At 38.0% G+C, this 20,959-nt stretch overlaps 1 protein-coding gene across 3 annotated transcripts in view; it reads left to right on the top strand.

The window, feature by feature from the left end:
* The first annotated feature begins 4,895 nt into the window (after positions 1–4,895).
* Positions 4,896–20,959, top strand: part of CPED1 (cadherin like and PC-esterase domain containing 1) — a 407,972-nt gene continuing 391,908 nt past the window's right edge. For all 3 annotated transcript variants that reach the window (XR_003568539.1, XM_027855149.1, XM_027855150.1), the window contains exons 1-2: positions 4,896–5,081; positions 5,385–6,022. Coding sequence is in view for 2 of the 3 variants with exons in the window: in XM_027855149.1 (XP_027710950.1) it covers positions 5,774–6,022 (249 nt within the window). In the remaining variant the exon portion in view is untranslated. The remainder of the gene's footprint in view (positions 5,082–5,384; positions 6,023–20,959) is intronic.

Raw genomic sequence — 20,959 nt, forward strand, 5'->3', positions numbered from 1 at the left:
AAGCCCAGAAAAGAGCCATATGTGAAGCTCATTGTTACTGACTCCTAGAAGGGGGACAAGATTTTGGAAGCCATTCCCATTTTTGACAAAGATGTCGTCTTTCTTCACTCCAGCCCAGATGGAGGCAACATTAAATATTTAAAGAGCGTGTGGGTTATAGCAACATAAAGATTTCCAAACCTGCATGTTGTTTGGGGAACAAAAAGGAAGACTTTAGTTTCATTTTTTTTATTAGTCCAATCTGTATAGAATTAAATGGTCGCTTTTATATGTAAGAATGTTAATTTCTAGTAAAAAAAAAATAAAAATTCCTCTAGAAGTATGTCTTAGAATTGTAGTGGAATTCCATCTGGAATGCTAATGAATAGTTTGGATGACTCTGATGTGTACAATGATGATGTATGTAGGATCATAGATTACGAGCTATAAGGGACTTTAAATGTCATTTAATGTCTATTCTCTTTATTTTACAGTTGAAGAAACTTTTTAAGGCCTAGAAAAGCAAAATTATTGACCCAACGTCTTACCCACAATAATTGGCAGAGCTGGGATTTGAACCCAGGTCTTCTGAATCCTTTTAATCCACAAGTCACTATCCTGTCATCCTGTTGCTCTTTCAGCATTTCATGGCATTCACAAATCATCTTAACTCTTCACGATACCCACATGATTCCTTGTTCCTATTCATATCCTCCCTTGCTTTACATATGCTTCCACACAAATCATGATCCTCACCCTATCCTTGCTTCCTTTTCTTTCCCCAGTTGTCTCTCTCACCTCCTGCTTACTTTCTTTTAATAGTGCCCACCTTCATTTTGAGCAAATTATCCTTTATCATAAGCCTATTTCACAGCTGTCTCTACCTTCTCACCCTAACTGAAACCTGGTTCTCTTGAAAACACCGTTCACTGTTATCCTCTCCTGTGAAGAGCAAAGAAGCCATGCCTTCTCTTTGATTCCTGTGGGTTCACCATCTCTTTCCTAGTTCTTATCTCTTGAAGTCAATGCCATTCAATGCATTCAAAAAGTATGGTCTTTTCCTGGGGGACTTGGCATCAGAGGATCTAACTTCCAATCCCAGGATCTGTCAATTACTACTTATGTGATGTTGGGGAAGTCATTGTATGCCTTTGGACCTCAGTTTGCTCATTTCTAAAACAAGGAGTTTGAAGTAGATGGCCTCTAAGGTCCCTTCCTACACTATATCCATGGTTTTATGACCTTTATTAGCTCACATACAACTTTATTTTGCCTCTTCCCTAATGTACTCATCATTAAATATCATGTACCATAGTTATTTGTGTCTCATAACTCTATTAGACAAGAAGTACCATATCTTTCAAAAGTGCGCTGACTGGGGCTTTGTCAACATAGGAAGCCTCCAGTATAGGAATTGCCTCCATCAACTGGTGATCATAACTTGTTTATGACTTAAGATTTAAGTCATATGGGTTTGCCTTTGGCCTAGATATATTAAGGGAATTGTCCAAGGTCAATTGGAAATTCAAATTTTGCTCCTCTTGACTCAAAACCCAATACTCCAGTCATTGTACCACAGGCTGTCCTTATAATCAATCAACAAACATTTGCTGAACACCTATGTGTCAGGTACCATGCTAGGCACTGAAAATACAAAGATAAAAATTAAACAATCCCTGCCTTCAAGGAAATTACATTTCCTTTGGTGAGACATTTATATATACGAGTATGTATACACACATATACATATGCAAAAAATACAAGGTTTTGGTGGGAGAAATATATGAGCAACCAAAGGGACCATGAGGCAATAGGGTTTGAATTGAGTTAAAACAAGCTAACAGTTCTAGGAAGACGAGGTGACAAAGTGCATCTCAGGAACTGAGGATAGCCGTTGCAAAGGCACAGTGACAAAGGATGGAGAGACTGTATGAAGAGTAGCAAGAAGGTCAATTTGGATAAACCACAAAGTATGTGGCATCTAGTAGGTGTTTAATAAATATTTATAGAATATAATTGAATGTGAAAAGATATACTGTCTGATTAATAAGGCTAGAAAGGTGACATATTTTACCTCTGTTAAGTGCTCCATACACTGTAGGCATCTAATACAAGTTAGAATGAATGAATAACACTTTCTTCAAATCATTAATGCTACAGTCATCCACTTCCATAGGGCCCATTTTCATCTTCCTAGATCATTTCTAAACCTGATTTCCTTTTTCCTTTCTTCCCCATCACTACAGCCCCCAGCAATTTTCACTGACCTCTCATCCAGACGCCTCATTGCCATAACTCCTTGTTCTCCTTTACTCTGCAGTTTCAAACATTCCAAGACCCACTTTGAATTAGTTTGAATGAGGCAACAGTGGAAAGAACACTGAATCTGTAGTCAAAGTGGCCCTAACCCAATCACTTCACCTCTCTGAACCCCACTTTTTAAATCTTTCTCATAGGTTTGTTGTGAGGAAAATGTTTTACTTCTAAGATCTCTGTGATCTCTTATTATAGCTCCCTTACCTGTCATCTCTGTTACCTTATACTCACCAAACCCGTGACTTCCAACACTGGAGGTCACCCACTCCTTGAAACTCTCCATTGGCTTCTATAACACTGTGATAACAATAATGATAATAATAACTAGCATTTATATAGCACTCTAAAGTTTACAAAGCACTTCACATTTATTATCTCATGTAACCCTCATAACAACTCTGTGAGGTAGGTAATACAGTTATTCCCATTTTACAGATGATGAAACCAAGGCTGAGAGGTTAAGTAACTTGTTCTGGTTCACACAGCTTGGAAGGAAGGAAACAAGCATTTTTTTTTTTTGAGGCAATTGGGGGTAGGTAACTTGCCTAGGGTCACTCAACTAGTAAGTATCATGTATCCGGTCTGAGACCAGATTTGAACTCAGGTCCTCCTGATTCCAGGGCCGATGCTCCATCCACTGCGCCACCTAGCTGCCCCAGAAACAAGTATTTATTAAATGACTACTCTATAACAAATGCCACTCTAAACACTTTGTGAATAGTATCTCATTTGATCCTTACAACAACCCTGGAGAGTAGGCACTATTATTATTCCCATTTTACAGTTGAGGAAACTGAGGCAGAGGTTAAGTGATTTGCCCAGGGTCACATGGCTAGGAAATACTGAGGCTAGATTTAGCTCTTCCTAACTGTAGGCACCACATTCTATCCACAGTTCCACCTAGGAGGTATCTGAGGTAGGATTTGAACATGGCTCCTCTTAACTCTAAATCTAAAACACCCACTGTACCACCTAGCTGCCAACAATTTCTAGTTAATTGATTTCCAAGTTTCTTGCCAACTCCAATATACTAGCTATTTTAGGAGACCTGTGGTAAATCTGGGAAAAGTGAAAATTCCTTCTATAAATCAATGAATCACTATGTAAAGCCACCACCCCAATATAACTGTTCTATAGGTTAGATTCAAAGAAAATATGTTTTCTTTAAGAAAGCATAACAGAACTTATCTCACTGATCAATGAATAGTTATGAAACACAGGTATGTGGTGTTGTTGTGCCCAGCCTAGGATGGAACATGTTAAGGAAGATGTAAAGATATGTAGAATGGTCCTAGGTTTCACTCTAGGGAGACTCTTGGACCTCAACTTCATACTTTGCATGTATCAGTTTGGACTACAGACCAGTTCCCATTTGTAGTCATAGTAGGAAATTTGCTGCCAGGCTGAGTCAGTTCTTGAGGTCCAGGGAATGTCTAATCGGGGTTGGGGGAGGGTATTTGTGTTGGTTAGTTCCTGCTTCCTTGGATGTCTTCTGAGCCACCCTGGCAAAAAAATAGATGCCAATGGAAAAACAACTGGACTTGCAGTAGGGAGGACTTAGATTTATATCTTGACTCTGACACTTCTTATATGACTGTGGGCAAGATGCTTAATTTCTTTAAGCCTCATCTATAAAATGGAGATGAAAATACTTGTCCTAACCACTTCCTAGGGTTTATAAACCTTAAAGGGTGATGTAAATTTGAATTATTATTCAAATTACTATTAGGATCTAGTCAGGGCAGCCTGAAGATTTATAGGTTCATAGATTCAGAGCTAAAAGGGATTTTACAGGTCATACTCCCTGAGACTCCAAGAGGTTACATGACCTGCCCCAGCTCACCCAGGTAGAGAGGTATGACCTTTGTGGAAATTTTGCTAAGGTGTAAAAATTGTCCAGTGGTTGCTATATTTACTTTCACCTCTTGTCCCACTTTAGGGGAAAGGTGTTGGGAACATGGACACCTGATTATCAGAGTAGGAGCAAAATATTAATTGTATGCTTCTTTATTATATGACTTTAAGGATGTTATAAAAAGCAAGGAATTAGTAGAAGCAAAAATTTGGCACTCCAAAGAGCTCAGGGTTATAACTTCAATATTATACCAATAAATAAATAAAAGTTTCTCTTAAGGCATTTTTACCCTGGCATTTTCAGTCCAGATTTTGCTTTCTGAATATTAAATGGTGGATACTGACCATGCTGTTCCCTGTGAGTGTAACCACGAATTCCTAAAGTTGAAAGCTTCCAGCATGTTAATTGGAATCTGTTTTAGTCTTCCCCTCGAACTTTGTTTTCAATTAACTGAAGGCTATTTGTTTTTCTGATGCCTTGGTATCAAAAGTGTTCCTGAAAAAAGGACTCTAAAACTGATACAGAAGCAAGTAGTCGTGGCTAAGTCACTTAGATTCCAAGACAAATGAGAAATATCCTTTCTGTTGAGTGGAAATAGACAGTCTGACAGAAATACAATTCTTCCTTCTGATCCAGGGCTGACATCCTGCTTTTGCCGTCCCTGAAACAGCATGGGCAGTCTTAGTACATTTAACCCCGCCCCTCCTTGAGAAATCCAGCCTTTATTTATACAATGTCTGTGGTCCAGCTGAGCCCAGAGGGTGCCTGCTTGTGTTGTGTGTTTGTGTGTGTTTGCTCGTGTGTGTGGGGACGCCTGCATGTGGTGGAGGAGATGTTCTGGAGTCATAAGATCATCTGGTTCCGAGTGGTTTTAATCTGCGAACCATTAAGGGATCATGGAGAACTTTTTTTCGGGTAACAAGAGAACTAAGTAAGTACACAGAACTTTGAACTTAACAGTGAAGACGGTCCATTCAATCTGGATGTTCATTTTCTTCTTAAATTCATAAATGCTTAGAGGAAAATGTCACGTTTAAACTGAATGGGGACTGTTTTAAGGAGCATAAAAGTAGAATGATTTAAAGTGGAGAGTGGAGAAAACTGAGAAACTGCTAAGGAAACCTGGCCAGCGTCCAGCTGTGTTACAAGCTCTTTTGGTTTTAACTGATTGCATTCTTAGATGCTGTGATCTGATTTGAGCTTTTTTTCTTTTTCTTTTTCTTTTCTTGTCAAGCTGAGGCCAAGACTTCCGCTCCTTGACCGAGTGACTTAAAGGATGTTATAAAAACAAGATAGTGCGGGAAGCGAAAGATTGGCACCCTGTGGAGCTGAGATTTATTAATTACAGCTATCATTATTAGTCTGGGTTTTTAAACCCACGTTGGGTATATGACTGTCATTCACGGAAGCATTTTTGTCAATTGTTCACTGACTTTGGGGGACCCCATGGTTCTTTGGCGAGCTTCCTTGGAAAGTTCAGGAGAAGGCATGGAGCAAACTTGACTTCACTGTGGAAAAAAGAGAGGACACGTTTCTGACTTTTACACTGCCAACAACAACAACAAATAGCTACTATGTATTTTCCAGCAATGTGGACAGGGGCCAAGTGAAGGTGAACTGGTCATGGTTTGTCGCCAGATTTTCCTCTGTCGTCGGCGTTTCTGCCCAAGACCCTTCTTTCTGGGCTTAGTGGTAGCAATCTGCCTCTTCTACCAGACTCTGACACTCATAGGGACGAGGAAACTTTTATCAGCTGTTACTGGGGCTTCCCCATACAAAGTGGCTGAAAGTTATCAAAGCCAATCGAAGGAAACTGCCACAAGGGATACATACTGCTTCCTGTCATCAGATGATGCACAGGCAACCCAAAAGGTAAGCAAATCTAACGAATTTAAGTGAGACCACTTTTCACAAGGGCAGCACTCGGTCTTTCTCTCTGTTATTTCTGTATAACTAAAATTAACCTTCATGCGGTCTGAAAGAGATCCAGAGTATAAACAGAGCTGAGAATGACCTCACAACAATGTGAAGTTCAAAAATCCATGTCAACATTAACTCGAGCCTTTAGCATACTTGTTGCCTGCCAGAAAATCCTAAATAAATTTGCTTAAACTATTCCATAATTATTCTCTCCCCTACCCTTTCCCTGTCTCTCATCTTATCTCTCCTTATCTCTCTCTCTCTCTCTCTCTCTCTCTTTCTCTCAGTTCATCATGATTAACTGACGGATACTTTTTTGGTAGATTTTATGCTTTTTAAGTTTTTAGAAATGCTCTTTCAGGGCAAGCATGTAAATCAAAGACTCATAGAACTTCATAAAAATAATGTCTCTTTACACCAGACAATGGGTATTAAAGTCAAGAACTATGGGAGCAAAAGAATAACCACATATTCCTTTACTATATAAATGTGTATGAAGATTTTCTATGACTTCTTTAAAAAACTTATTGAATGTATTTTTAATAAGTGGAATGCAGTTTGTTCCTAAAAATATTTTCTGTCTCATTGACAATCTTTAGGAAGTGCTTCACATGAAAATCACAATAGTCAATAATCTACAAAATTAGAAAAGTATAGATTATGCTTACAGCTCTTCTGGGAACTTCGACAAATCTTGTCAAAAACATTCCTACTCCACACACAGTACACCACAGCTTCAATACTGCATTGTCGTCTAGGTTCCTTACTATAGATAGAGCGATGTGAGAGTGAAATCCTTCTGATATTACCAGCAATAAACTCCCATGACAGTGAACTTGCCTCATACTGAACTGCATACTACCATAGATAGATTTGTAACAAGACTCCATTGCAGTTATTTTTATTTGGGAATCTAGTGCTAATACATTCTAACTACATTAGAAGTGGGTAACACCAAGGACATTGATAAATGGAATAGAACTTTATGGAATAATTGTTGAAATAGGTTTCTGAACAGAAATCAATCAATGCACCAAGTATTTTAAACATCATGGAAGATATTCCCTCATTCAATAAACTCCAGTGTCTCTATAACCTCTAATAAAAAATACAAACTGTTGTGCTTGGCATTTAAGGCCCTTCACAATCTGTATCCATTCTACTCTTTGAGGCTTATTCTACATAATTGCCCTTCACGTGTCCTACAATATGGCCTATCTTCCTGTTGAGCTGTTTCTCAGACAAAACATTCCATCTCCCGACTCCATGCCTTCGTAAAGGCAGTTTTCCATGACTGGAATGCATTTTTGCTTGATCTTTCATTGCTGCCTCTTAGAAAACCTAGTTTCCTTCAAAGTCCAGCTCAAGAACCAGCTCTTTCTTACATGAAGTCTTTCCTGATATCCCTAGATGTTAGCAACCTTCTCCTAAAATTACCTTCATTTTATTTTATATCTAATCTGTATATACTTGAGCATGTGCATATTGTCCATTTGTCCTTCCATACCCACTCCCCTGCACTAGTGGGGGTTGTTTCACTTTTGACTTTTTATCTCTTGGGCCTAGCACAGTGCCTGGTACGTTTAATGTACAGATGTTGATCAATTAATTGATTTAAGATGCAGTCTCAACCATTAAGGAGTTTACTATATAGATTATAATAGATAATAGATATAACAGATAATAGAATATAAGACAAAACAGATAAGAACCCTTAAAAGAGTTATAAACTAAGTCAAGTGCCTACTATGTTCAAGGCCCTGGGATAGATGCTCAAGATACAAAGATGAAAAAAATATAGTCTGCACTCTTGAAGAGCTTATAGGAAGAATAAGATATATACATAAAGAATTTTATACATATATACATATATATGTGTGTGTGTATTCTTAAAGGGCATATATATAAAGTATATATATAAAGAAGTATATATATACATAAAGAAGTATATGTATATGTATGTATTGTATATATATACGTATGTATGTATGTGTGTGTTCCATCTATCTGTCTATCTATCTATCTGATTGTGATCAGGGCTGAATAGGGATCTAGACAAAGTGCTCAAAGAAATATAAGGAGAGATCAAGAAGGCGAAAGTGACAAATAAGCAAGGAGAAAGACTTCAGTAAAGGGAGTATCTACAATCATGCTTTGTAGGTGTGTGGCAGATAACACTGGGGACCCAGACAAGCATTCGTCTCGAATTAGAAGGAATCTCACAGGCTACTCAGACCTACTCAGTAGTAGAGTTTGCTTAGAATGTGTGTGTGTAAACAGAAGTAGAATGAAATAAGACTAAAAAGGCAGGTTGGAGCCAGACTATGGCCTAAAATGTCAACCTTCGGAGTTTTTACCATCTGAAGGTTTCATCGCTGAAAGTTTTTCAGAGAATTGGACTTGCACACTGGGAAATCTATTTTGGCAGCCATGTGAAGAATGAGTTGGGAGGGGAAAGACTCAAGGCAGAGTGACCAGTTAGAATGATGTTACATTTGATTGATGGGTTCGGTAAAAGCTTTTTGGAGGCAAAGCATTTGAGATGATAGCTAATAACAGCAGCCACAACAACAACTTTAACAATAAAAACTAGCATTTGTAAAGCACCTACTGGGTTCTCAGCACTTTACAAATATTTCATTTGATCCTCAAAACAAACTGGGAGGTAAGTGCTATCATTATTCCCATTTTAGAGTAAGGAAAACCGAGGCAAATAGGGGTTAAGTGACTTGCCCAAGGTCACACATAAGTTTCTAAAGCTGGATTTGAACTCAGGTCTTCTTGACTTCCTGACTTCAGGCCCACTGCTCTATTCCCTACATTCTAAGCCCTAAAGGATTGGTAGAATTTCAATAGACAAAAATTGAGACGGTAGGGAGGGTAGGTATTGCAAGTAGGTAGAATTGCATGAGTAAATGCTCTGAGCCAGGAAAGTAAGAGGGAAGAATAAGAATTGTTGGGAACATAGAGTTTCTATAAAAGAATAGTGGGATTCTGTAAAGACAGATTGAGGTTATATTGCAAAGGACCTTGTATGCCAGGTTAAGAAGAATGGATTTTATTTTGTTGTCAGTGAGAGATCACTGAAGGTTTATGAACCAGGGAATGGCACAATTGGAACTATGCTTTTAAAAAGTTTAATGTGGCTGTAGTGTAGAGGATGGATTGACTCCTCTTTTTCTGTAAAGGTTATCACTAACCTTCACAATTTAGAAATCATACTTGACTCCTCACTCACCATCACCCCACATATCCAATCAGTCACCAAATCTTGATTCTGCATCAACAATATATCTAGCAACGATTGATCGCCTTCTTGCTATTCGTACATCCACCAATCAATCAAGCAAAAAATATTTATTAAGTGCCTACTGCACCCTAGTTCAAACTTTCAGTACCTTGCATGTGAACAACTAGCTGCCTAATTAGTCTCCCTTCCCCAAGTTTCTCCCTTCTCCAGTCCTTCCTCCACACATTTGCCAAAATAATTTTTGTTTGTGTCGCTTTCCTGTTCAGTAGACTACAGTGACTCCCTGCCAAATCAACTAGCCCTGAAAATGGGTGGTGCTAGAGCATCAGGCCTACACCTGGGTCATTGTTGGTTCCCTGCTTTCTCTACCAAGTGTGAACTTTTTTGTCTGATATTTAAATCCTTTCTGCCTTTCACACGCTCTTTGGGCCAGCCAAACTGGCCCATTTGCTGTTCCTCACATGATACCCACTATCTCTTTTCTCCATGATTGTAGACTGGCTGTACTCCAAGGCTAGAAGGCACTCTCTCCTTAACTCCATATCTTAAAAATCCTAGTTTCCTCGTGTTAGTGCTTTCTCCCACCTCAACTGCCCTTCCCAAATTACATTTTATTTATTTTGTGTCTTCTGCATATACTAATATATGTTATTTCTAATGATATTTAGCGTATTGCCTAGCACATAGTAGGCTTCAAAATCCTTATTCCCTTTCACCCTACTATTATCTCCCTTAATAAAATGCGAGCTTCTTGAAGACAGAAATAGTTTAACTTTTGTTTTTGTATCCCAGCAAGTCCAGTCAACAAGCATTTATTCAGTACTTACTGTGGACCAGATACTATGTTAAATACTGGAGATGAGAGAGAGAGACAGAGACAGAGAGAGAGGGAGAGAGAGAGAGAGAAAGAGACAGACACACACAGACAGACAGACAGAGAGGCAAAATCCAATTCCTGTTCTCAAGGAATTCAAAGTATGATGGGGAAGACAATGCACCAACAATTATGTACAAATAAGATCTATACACAGGCTAACTTGGAGATAATCAGAGGGAAGGCACTGGTATTACAGAGGACTAAGGCTTCTTACACAAGATGGGACTTTGGCTGAGACTTGAAGGGATCAAGGGAAGCTAGGAGGCAGAGGTAAGAAAGTATTCCAGGCACAAGGGATAGCTGATGAAAATGCTGAGAGTCAAGAGATGGCATGTAGTGTATGAACAAGCATACTATTGGACCCCCAATATAGTGTTTTCATCTTCTACCTGAGACCACTTCTCCAAAGAAAAATGTAAGGTCTATACTACTACTTTGTGAAATCACAATTGTAAGGATTTATAATTATATGAAATAATAAAGAACTAAAGCCTTTCTTGACTTTGACTAATTTTTTTTTATTTTGACTCCTTTTCAGTGCTTATTCTGTTATCAGAAGGCCAAAAAACACGTTAACTTTGAGACATACGTGACAATAACAGATGCATTAATATAACTTGTAGTCAAATGCAAGCATTTTAAACTGTCATATAATTATAGTGGGTTTTTTTGTTTGTTTGTTTTAGATCAGACCCATGATTTCAGTGGTGCAGGGAGTTCCCAGGGAAGAAGCTCCTTTTATTATTGCAGATCCATCCATAAGCATTCTTCAACTTACAGTCATCAAGTATTGCCTGAGAAACAAGGGGGTTGTGAAACCTGCCCAGGGTCAATTGATGGCATATGACAGACATGGGATTTTGAACTAAGGTTGTCCTAACTCTGAAACGAGCTTTCTTTCCACTGTGCCGTATCGCCTTTGAATTTCAGGGTATAAATTCGTTTCTTTTTTTTTTTCCCCAGTTTGTAGAAGTAGTATAGCATAGTGAAATGAACGTAGTCTTGGAGTCAGGAAGACCTGGGTTCAAACCACTTAATCCTATGGGCCTCAGACAGTGACGTAGAATTTTTATATGAAATCATGTACTGGTTACTTGGCATCTTCTTTGGTGGAAAAAATTCTCATACTGGGAGTTGCTCACACTGACTAAATCAAATCCTTCCCTATTCCTGTATTTTTTCCAGTTTAGTCCCCTGCTCGCTAACATCTCATCCTTATTTGGAAGCATCTAGCTTAATGGGAGGGCAGCGAGGTGGCACAGTAAGTAGAATGCTGGGCTGAAGTCAGGAAGACTCATCTTCCTGAGTTCAAATCTGGCCTCAGACACTTACTAGATATGTGACCCTGGGCAAGTCACTTAACTCTGTTTGCCTCCGTTTCCTCATCTGAAAATGAACTGGAAAAGGAAATGGCAAACCACTCCAGTATTTTTGTCAAGAAAACCCCAAAAGGGGTCATAAAGAGTCACACATGACTGAAACAACTGAACAACAACAAAGCTTACTGGGGAGTTCAGTTTATTATATTTTAAAGTCATCGTCTCACTTTAATTTTTGTCTCAAACATTTACTAAATTTTTTTAAAAAAATAAACTCTTAAAAGACTAGTCTCTAAAAGTAGCTGGATTTTTTTTTTTTTTTAGTTTTCAAGTTTCTGTTTTTAAAAATGCCTAAGATGGTATTAAGTCAGGGAACATGATATTTTGAGGACAAAGTTTTTATTCACTGACTTCGTGGGGTTTCTTATTTTCCTATTTGACTTTATATGACTTTTGTGTTTTTGCATGTAACTTTAGTCATATGTTAACTGTTAATGGTATGCCTTCAACATTGGGTCTCCCTTTAGTTAGAAATCATATGAAACTCATTGGCTGGCTGTCTAAAACATTCACTGCTGAATTCTCTTCCCAGAAATGCTGAACACATGTGATGGACATTATTTTAAATTGTTCACAGTCTTAAACAATTTTATTCCATAAGTAAGATATTGAAATCACGAGAAACACTTCAGAAGCCTCCTTGATAAGGAGGAGAACTATATCTCCAAACATTTACCACCTGCTTCCATGTTTAGCTTATAATTTGTGCCATGCTTTGACGTAAGGTGAATTTTCATGCATTGACTGTTCTCCAGGATATGAAGATGGAGAGTCAGTCATGAAGAAGTTGGCCAAGAACAGCTTTGCATAAACCTTCCTTGTGTCTTTCTAAGAAAAGTAAAAGAGATGGACATATATTCTGTAATTAATTATTTGTGATACTTGATAAAAATGATGCAGGTAATGAAAAAAAATCCTTCCTGAGAAATATGCCATTTATCCTTGACCACTGCCTAAGACATTTATTTATTTTATAAATGAGAGGTTAAATTGATTTCCTTTCATTGAGTTCCTAGCATAGTGCCTGGCATACAGTAGGCACTTAATAAATGCTTGCTGAGTTAACTGAATTATTGAAAGATCAAAGTAAAATTCCTTCTGACAACATACTAAGCAATTTATTAGCATTTTCATAGACTTACAGATTTCTGACCTGGTAGGAAGGCCAGAGGTCATATAGTCCAACTCTTTTCTGAAGAAAAATTCCCTCTAAAATGTACCAAACAATTGGAGTTCTTTCTCCCTTGGGTGTGTATGTTGTAATCATGCCTTTATTATTTTAAAATTATATTTCTGTGCCTAAATGTATACAGTTTCAGCTGTATTTAAATTTCACAAAAGAAAAGACCTATTTTGGACTCCGTTATAGAGGTTCATGAAAAGAGAAGGCATCATTGAAGGAAATAATAGTTTCAAAGTATGGCTTTAGAAATCACTCCAACTACTTTGATTGTTTTTAATTACAGTTCTTACTATTCATGAATGAGTATCTTGCAATAGTTCAGTGATAATCATTTTTAAGAATACTTTGTCAGTCAAATCAGGAAGGGGTGTGGACCACAAAATAAAGACGTGAGCACTTCACCAATTATACCTTTAAGACCGAGATCTGGCTCATTGTCTAGCACTATTTTCAGGAAAGATTGAGATCATCATGCAGCCATTGCCAACTTTCCATATTGAGAAAGAACTCTCTCCCTGTTTTTGGCAAAATATAAACTGCTCTCTCCACTTTGCCCCTCCAAAGTGTTCTGCTAAGCAGATATTTTTTAAGTTAACTCCCCATTTTCTTCCTAGCTTTCCTTTCTGAAAGCTTAAGGATTTTTTTTTTATTATGTTTCAGCAGGTCTTAAAGCAGTATCTACTTAAGCTTTCAAAAGAAGTTCTGTTATTAAAAAATGAGTAGAGAGACAACATGGTAGATTTGATATAGAATTAGCTTCAGAGTCAGGAAGATCTGGGATAGAATCTCAACAAGAAATAAAAAAAAAAAACCTGCCATTTATATAACACTTGGAAGTTTGTGAAGTGCTTGCTTTACATCTATCATCTCACTTGATAATGATAAACCACCTCACACAGAAAATGCTTGATGTTCTCACTAAGTAGAGAGATAACGGCAGCCAATGGCAATACAGATTTAGATTATAAACTAATTTTCAAATTGTTATGAGTGAAGATGGTGAGCCAGTATAATCTCACGGAAAGGCAACTGAAGGAAAAATGAGTCTACAGCCAATTTGGTGTAATTCCCAACTAACCTCAATCATCCCAAGAGAATTTGGAGATGAAAATGAAAGAAAGACAACAAACAGGTAGAAATAGAGTAGATCTGTCAGAACTTCTATCACAAAATATTGCCTTCATCTATGACAGTACCCACTGCATTTGGGATCTACCACCTCATTCTTTGAAGTGTGTTACATGAGGAAGAAGAAATGTTACTGGAGAAGAAAAAAGATAGGAAGAACAACTGAACCAGACCAAGTAAGCACAGAAGAAAGCTGTGTTGGAGGTGAAAAAAAATTTATAAACAGGTTTCAATTTTCAAGACATTGAAAAAATGGGAGATTCTGAAAGATCAGCAAATCATAGATGGTATTATTATTATTATTATTATTATCAAAAACATCAAGAAGGCATCGATAATAATGACTGACATTTAAATAGTGCTAGTCTATGCCTTTATGAAATCTTTATGAGAATGATCTATACACGTATCAATATGGAAAGTCTCAAGTGTGATATATATGTATTGTATGCATATACATATATAGACATCCATATATTACATATACGTACATATATTGAGGGTATTCTTTAATAAAAATATGAGAAGAAAACTAACAGGGTTTTTCTAACAATTTTCTAGAGCAGGCCACATCTTAACATTTGTTCAATTTATAGAAAAGTATAGAGAAATAAGATCCTCGTGTTTTTAGTTTCTTTATTATAAAAAGCATTTAACTTTGTAGAAGAAAATGTAGCCTTAAAGACTCTAGTCTAACAAGGTATTTTCCATACATATGATGAGTTTATTCAAGATTCCTTGATAGACATAACAATAGAAGTAACCTTGTTCAATGATCCTCTGATAATCAACACCAAGTTAAGCCAAAAGAAAAAGAGGGTGGGGGAGAATGTGTGCTTACCAGAGGTGTTCGTTAGTGTCCAAATCAAAGAGGGATTCCATATAGATGGTGAGGTCCCCCTATGTTATTGTTTGGAGATGAATTGTGTTGTTTCAAAAAGCACCAGAAAACTACAGTCTGTCCAGAGCTGCCTAATTACTCAAAAGAGATTAACAACAGCCTACGGGGGAAAGACAAAAAGAAAAAGCATATCTCTAATCCAGACTATGATATGCAATATAGCGGGTCACCCACTAAATTAGTCCAACAGTAAATGTATCTTGGGTAGGCACTGTATTTAGACAATGAACTAGGATTTATACAGGAAGGAAGGAAATAAACATTTATTAAGCACCTCCTATGTGCCAAACTCTTTATAAATATTATCTTATTTGATCATCACAACCCTGGAGGGTAGGTGTCATTAATATTTCTATTTTACAGTTAAGGAAACTGAGATAGACAGAGGTGAAATAATTTGCCCAAGGCCACATAAATGATGTCTGTGCCAGATCTGAATTGAGGTTTTCCTAATTCTAGACTCAATGCTCTATCTAGTGGGATACTTAGCTAGTTGCCTCTAGAAAGGGGCCTAGGAGGAGTTGATATGGTGTTTGCTGCCCAACAACTCCAAAAGAAATGCCAGGAGCAGAACATAGGTCTGTAGATCTGACCAAGGCCTTTGATACTGTCAGTTGTTAGGACTTAGGGAAAATTGTCAAAATTTGGTTACCCAGAGAAGTTCATCAGTATTGTATATCAATTTCATGATGGCATGCTTGCCCAGGTTCTGGATAATGGACAATGCTCTCATGCTTTCCCAGTCAGCAATGGGGTGAAACAAGGCTGTTTGCTAGCTCCCATGCTTTATAGCATGATATTTTCAACCATGTTGTCAAACGCCTTCAATAAGGATGAACATGGCATAAAGGTCAGCTACTGCACTGATAGTAAATTCTTCAACTTGAAAAGGCTACAAGCCAAGACCAAAGTGGAGGGAGTGTTGGTACATGATTTTCTGTTTGCAGATGATTATGCACTCAATGCAGCCTCTGAAGCTGAGATGCAAAAAAGTACGGATCAATTTCTCTGCTACTTGTGCTAATTTTGGCCTGACAATTAACAACAAGAAAACACAGGTGCTCCATCAGTCACCACCACACCATCCATAAATGGAACCATCATTTACAGCAAATGGAAAAGTTTTGAATACTGTGGATAAATTCACTTACCTTGGTAGTATACTTTACAGGGATGTTCACATTGATAGTGAGATTGATGCACACATTGCCAGAGCTATCTCAGTGTTTGGGAAGCTATGAATGAAAGTGTGGGAGAGAAAAGGTATTAAACTGACTATTAAACTGAAGGTCTACAGAGCCGTTGTGCTAACCTCATTGTTGTATGCCTGTGAAACCTGGACAGTATACCAGCACCACGCCAAGAAACTGAATCACTCCCATTTGAATTACCTCAGGAAGATTCTGAAGACCACCCATCAGGATAAGATACCAGACATGTAGGTCCTTTCTTGAACTAACTTGCCAAACATTCAAACTGTACTGCAGAGAGTGCGACTTCAACGAGCTGGCCACGTTGTTCGAATGCAAAATGTATGCTTGCCAAAAAGACTATTTTATGGAGAACTCACACAGGGCAAGCTCTCAGACGGTGGTCGGAAGAAGCAATACAAAGACACTCTCAAAGTCTTTCTTAAGAACTTTGGAATTAATTGTGTGACATGGGAGACACTGGCACAGGACCTCTCAGCATGGCATGCCCACATCAGAAAAGGTGTTGTGCTTTGTGAGCAAAGCAGAATTGAAGTAGCTCAAAAGAAATGTGAGATGAGCAAATTTAGAGAATCCACCTCAAATGTTCACATGGACTATTTGTGCCCAACATGTGGTAGAGCATTCTGAGCTTGTATTGGTCTGATCAGCCACAGTCGGAAACACTGAAACTTGATTCTAGCATAGTGATGTCATTTTGGTCCTTTTTGAGAACTAAGGACAACAACCATGAACGACAACAGGCTGGACAGGCTTTTGAGAAGCCTAGTCATGAAACAGGAGCAAAAGATAACAAATAATCAGACTGAGGACTGCACTTGTATCCAAAGAATGGCAAAAGACCTAGATGAAGCCCCACTCCCCCAGCTGAAGGGTTTATGGGAGTACATAGACAAGAGTCACATAGAGCAAGAAGTTATGGATAAGTTGTGGTCTGTATGGTTGACAGGAGTAACCACATTGATGAGATCATAGACTCCATCGAAGAAATTTTGAAATATAAGCATAATTATCTTTTTGGCATATAGAAAGTCAGAAAACACATTAAACTGTAAGCAAATACATCTGAATAAGAAATCTTAGTACTTTCTGTTTGGAGAAACTGGTTCGCAACTCTAAACTGACGGAAGACAGAGCAAATTCCTGTTGTGTATCATCATAGTGTTAGACTCTCTCTTTTACCCATTCTCCTCCCAGTCTTCCTTGCCATCAACCTTTACTTAGCATTGACCTGATTATGTCTACACATCCTGGAAGTAATACAGCCTTGACATAGAGGTGATATGTGGTGGAGATAGGAGGTTCAGGGGGTCATTGGCTTCCTTTCTCTAAGTGGGCAGTTTGTCCATCTGCAGAATAGTTTTTAAGCCTCCTGTACTCTTGTCTTCTTATTTCCAAATGCTTTCTAGAATGAGTACCCCTCCTTATCTCTTTCTGCCTCTTAGAAGTAATTAAGCTTCAGTTAGTGCATTAAATAATTTCTAATTCAACTTCTAACTTAGATTGATTCTAGACCTGACCAGTTATTTTCTATACCTTTTCCTGCCTTCTCCTCTATCTCCAAGTAGACATTTATTTCAATTAACAGTACTTTTCTTTTAGAAAATCAAATACCTCTAGGAGGGCTAAAGGCGTGTTGTTCCTGATCTAGTATGAAGTGGGGAAGGAGGGATAGATAATTTTGCTGCATGATGCTTTGGACTTACCCTACCTATATCCATAGTAAAATGCCTGATAGAGAGAAATTAGGAATTTAAAAAGAGGTATAGAAAAGCAGATGTCATAGACAATATTTGATTATTTCCAAATATTTCTTAGGGCCCGGTTTGTTCTAAGAAAGGATAAAGAAACACCTTTCATCCTCTTCTTGATCCCTGGAGTACCATTTCTAAGGACCTAGACTTTGGATTAGTACCAGTAGTATTACAATTCACCTTGGCTAAGGGGGCTTTGGTGGACTAGTCTGGGAACCTATCTGCCTTTCAAAAATATTGATTCTCAATTTAACAAACAATCAATTCAACAAACATTTATTAAATATCTGATACAGCGGAAAAGACATCACCTTTGGAGTTAGAATACTTCTTCTTGACCTCGAAAGCATGTGAGACTGTTGAACACCCACTTTTCCTAGCTATCTTCTCCTTCTAGGTTTTCACATCTCTTCTCTCTCTTGGTTTTCTTTCTGCCTAAATGATCCCTCTTAGGCTCTTTTGCAGGGTTATCATCCACTTTCCATGCTCAGGTAGGAACATACCCAAAAGCTCTGTCCTTAGCCCTCTTCCCTTCCTTTTCTACACACCCTCTTTTGGTGATCTCAGATATCCACGAGTTCAGCTATCATCTCTATGCAAATCTAGCCTAATCTCTCTCCTGAGTTCCACTCTCTAAGGGCCCATCATTTTAATATCAACCGTCCTTCAGTGACATCTCCATATTCAATCACATATTGCAAACTGCCTCCTGGACATCTCCACCTGGCTGTTCCACACAAAGGTAAAATTCAATTTCTCAAAAACAAAAACAAAAACAAAAAAAAATGAAACAAAACTCAATTTCTTTTTCTCCAAACCTCTTAACTTTCCTATTTTTGTCGAAGCCATTATCACTCTTCTAATCACCCAGGTTCAAAACCTGGAAGTTATTCTTACCTCTTTACCCTCCTTCATTCTAAACAATCAGTTGTGAGATCTTTTCTATTCTATTTGTACATCTCACAGATCCATCCTTTTTACTTACGCCACAACCACCTGAATTCAGGCTCTTATTACCTCTCACTTGGATTATTGCAATAACCTTATAACTGGCCTCCCTGAATCCAGACTATTTCATTTTTAATATAGCCTCCACAAAGCTGCCAAAGTAACATCCCTAAAGCATTGATATGATTATGTTATTCCCCAGCTCAAGAAGTTTTAGTGGTTCCCTGCTGCTCCTAGAATAAAATGCAAAATCCTTTCTTTGGCATTTAAAGTCTTCCACAATCTGGCTCCAGTCTACTTCCCAAAATGATTTTGGAAAAAATCCCCTCCCACCCATTGCCCCCACAAACATACATACACTTTTTATTCCAGTCAAACTGGCCTCTTTGCTAAGCCCCACACACGCGTGGCACACCGCCTTCTGTCTCCATGTTGTTGCAGTCTGCCCCCCATGTCAGAAATGCTCTTCTTTCTCACCTTCTGCTCTTAAAATCCCACCCCTCTTCATGGCTCTCAGCTCATGTCCAACTCCTATGTGCCTTTCCCAATTTCTCCAGTTGTTAATGGCCTGTCCCCAAATCACACTGAATTCATTTTGTGTTTTGTATTTAATCATTTGTGTACATGTTGTTGCCCTTCCCTCAAATTGAATTTAAGCTTCTTGAAAGTAAAGACTGGGGGGCAGCTAGGTGGCACAGCGGATAGAGCACTGGCCTTGAAGTCAGGAGGCCCTGAGTTCAAATCCCACCTCAGACCAAACACTTGACACTTACTAGCTGTGTGACCCTGGGCAAGTCACTTAACCCCAATTCCCTCAGCAAAAAAAAAAAAAAAAGTCTGGAGATTGAAAAAATTAGAAAGTTTTAAAAGACTGCTGTGAGGAGTTACATTAGCTGCATTTGCCTTTGCTGCTTTTATCTACAGCTCTCCCTAGAAAAAGACTGAAAGATCATTGACTCTAGAGTCAAAGGACCTGGGTTCCAATATTACCTCTTACATTATCTGTGCAACCTTGGACTAGTTATTTATCTTCCCTGGGTCTCAGTTTCCTCATTTGAAAAATGAAACGTTTGACCTAGATAGATTTTTAAAGTCACTTTCCACTCAAGATTTATAAGTATATTTGATTAAAGAGAGAATCCAGGATTACCTCTAGGAATGTAGGTGCTTGTGGCCAGTCACATTGTCTCTCCCTCTTTCCAACATCATGTTGGACACATAAATTCAATGAATAAAAGAACTGAGACACAAATTCATATTTTATAGATCTTTAAAGGTCTGATATAATAGAAATAGATCTACATGATATAGAAAAGTTCTTAGCCATATAATTTTGAATAAATGATTGCTACTCATGACTTTATATAAAATAAGTTTCAGGAACACTTTAAGTTTTTTATTTCTTTTGAAACATTTAGTGCCTTTAGCTCTTTATAACTGTTCACAATGAAGGACTTCACAATTTCTCAGTGTATGATGGGTCATTCTAATCTCACATAAAATTTAAAAAGGGAATTTGATGTTGTCTCTCTCTGTTCACGGGACTGGTTAGTGATGATGATAAAACTGCAACGTGGTGAAACCTAGAACTTTTTTTTTTTTTTGCATTAAGTCAAAAAAACTATCCTAAAATAATAGCACTATTCATTAGATCCATTTTTGGTGCTAAATGTTCAGCATCACAACACCAAATTGGCCTTTATTTTTTGGAGCCCTGACAGTTGTATCTTAGACCTTGAAGCAAATAAAGAGAAATCAGTATCTCATAATGCATTGCCTATGCAGCACTTTACCCCTAAAATCGCTGCCCTAACTCTGTCTGTTCTCTCCAACTCTTCCTCCATTGCAAAGTTGCCATCATCTGCTTCAACCAGGTCTTTGTGGATTGAATTCCATTTCTTCTCTTCCTCTTCCTCTTCTCTAGTCTTAACCTTATGGATGGATTAATCTTGGTTGTTTCAGTTAGACAGTTTTCAGCTCTATTTAACCCATTCTGAAAAAACATGGTAGTTTGGGCTACATAAACAAATCAACTTAGCCCTAAAGGAACTCCAGTTTAATGAGAGGAAGAAACCAAATAAAAAAAAACTGAAAAGGGTGGGGAAAGACGGTGTCTGTGTGGGGCAATGGTGGACAAAGTCTATAGGGGGCCTGGAGGCAACATGTGGCCTTCTAGGTCCTTGGATGTGGCCTTTTGACTGAATCCAAACTTCACAGAACAAATCTCCTTAATAAAAAGATTTGTTTTGTAAAACTTG

The sequence above is a fragment of the Vombatus ursinus genome, unplaced genomic scaffold (genome assembly GCF_900497805.2).
Source record: "Vombatus ursinus unplaced genomic scaffold, bare-nosed wombat genome assembly UNPS02010788.1, whole genome shotgun sequence".
In the NCBI taxonomy this organism is placed as follows: Eukaryota; Metazoa; Chordata; class Mammalia; order Diprotodontia; family Vombatidae; genus Vombatus; species Vombatus ursinus.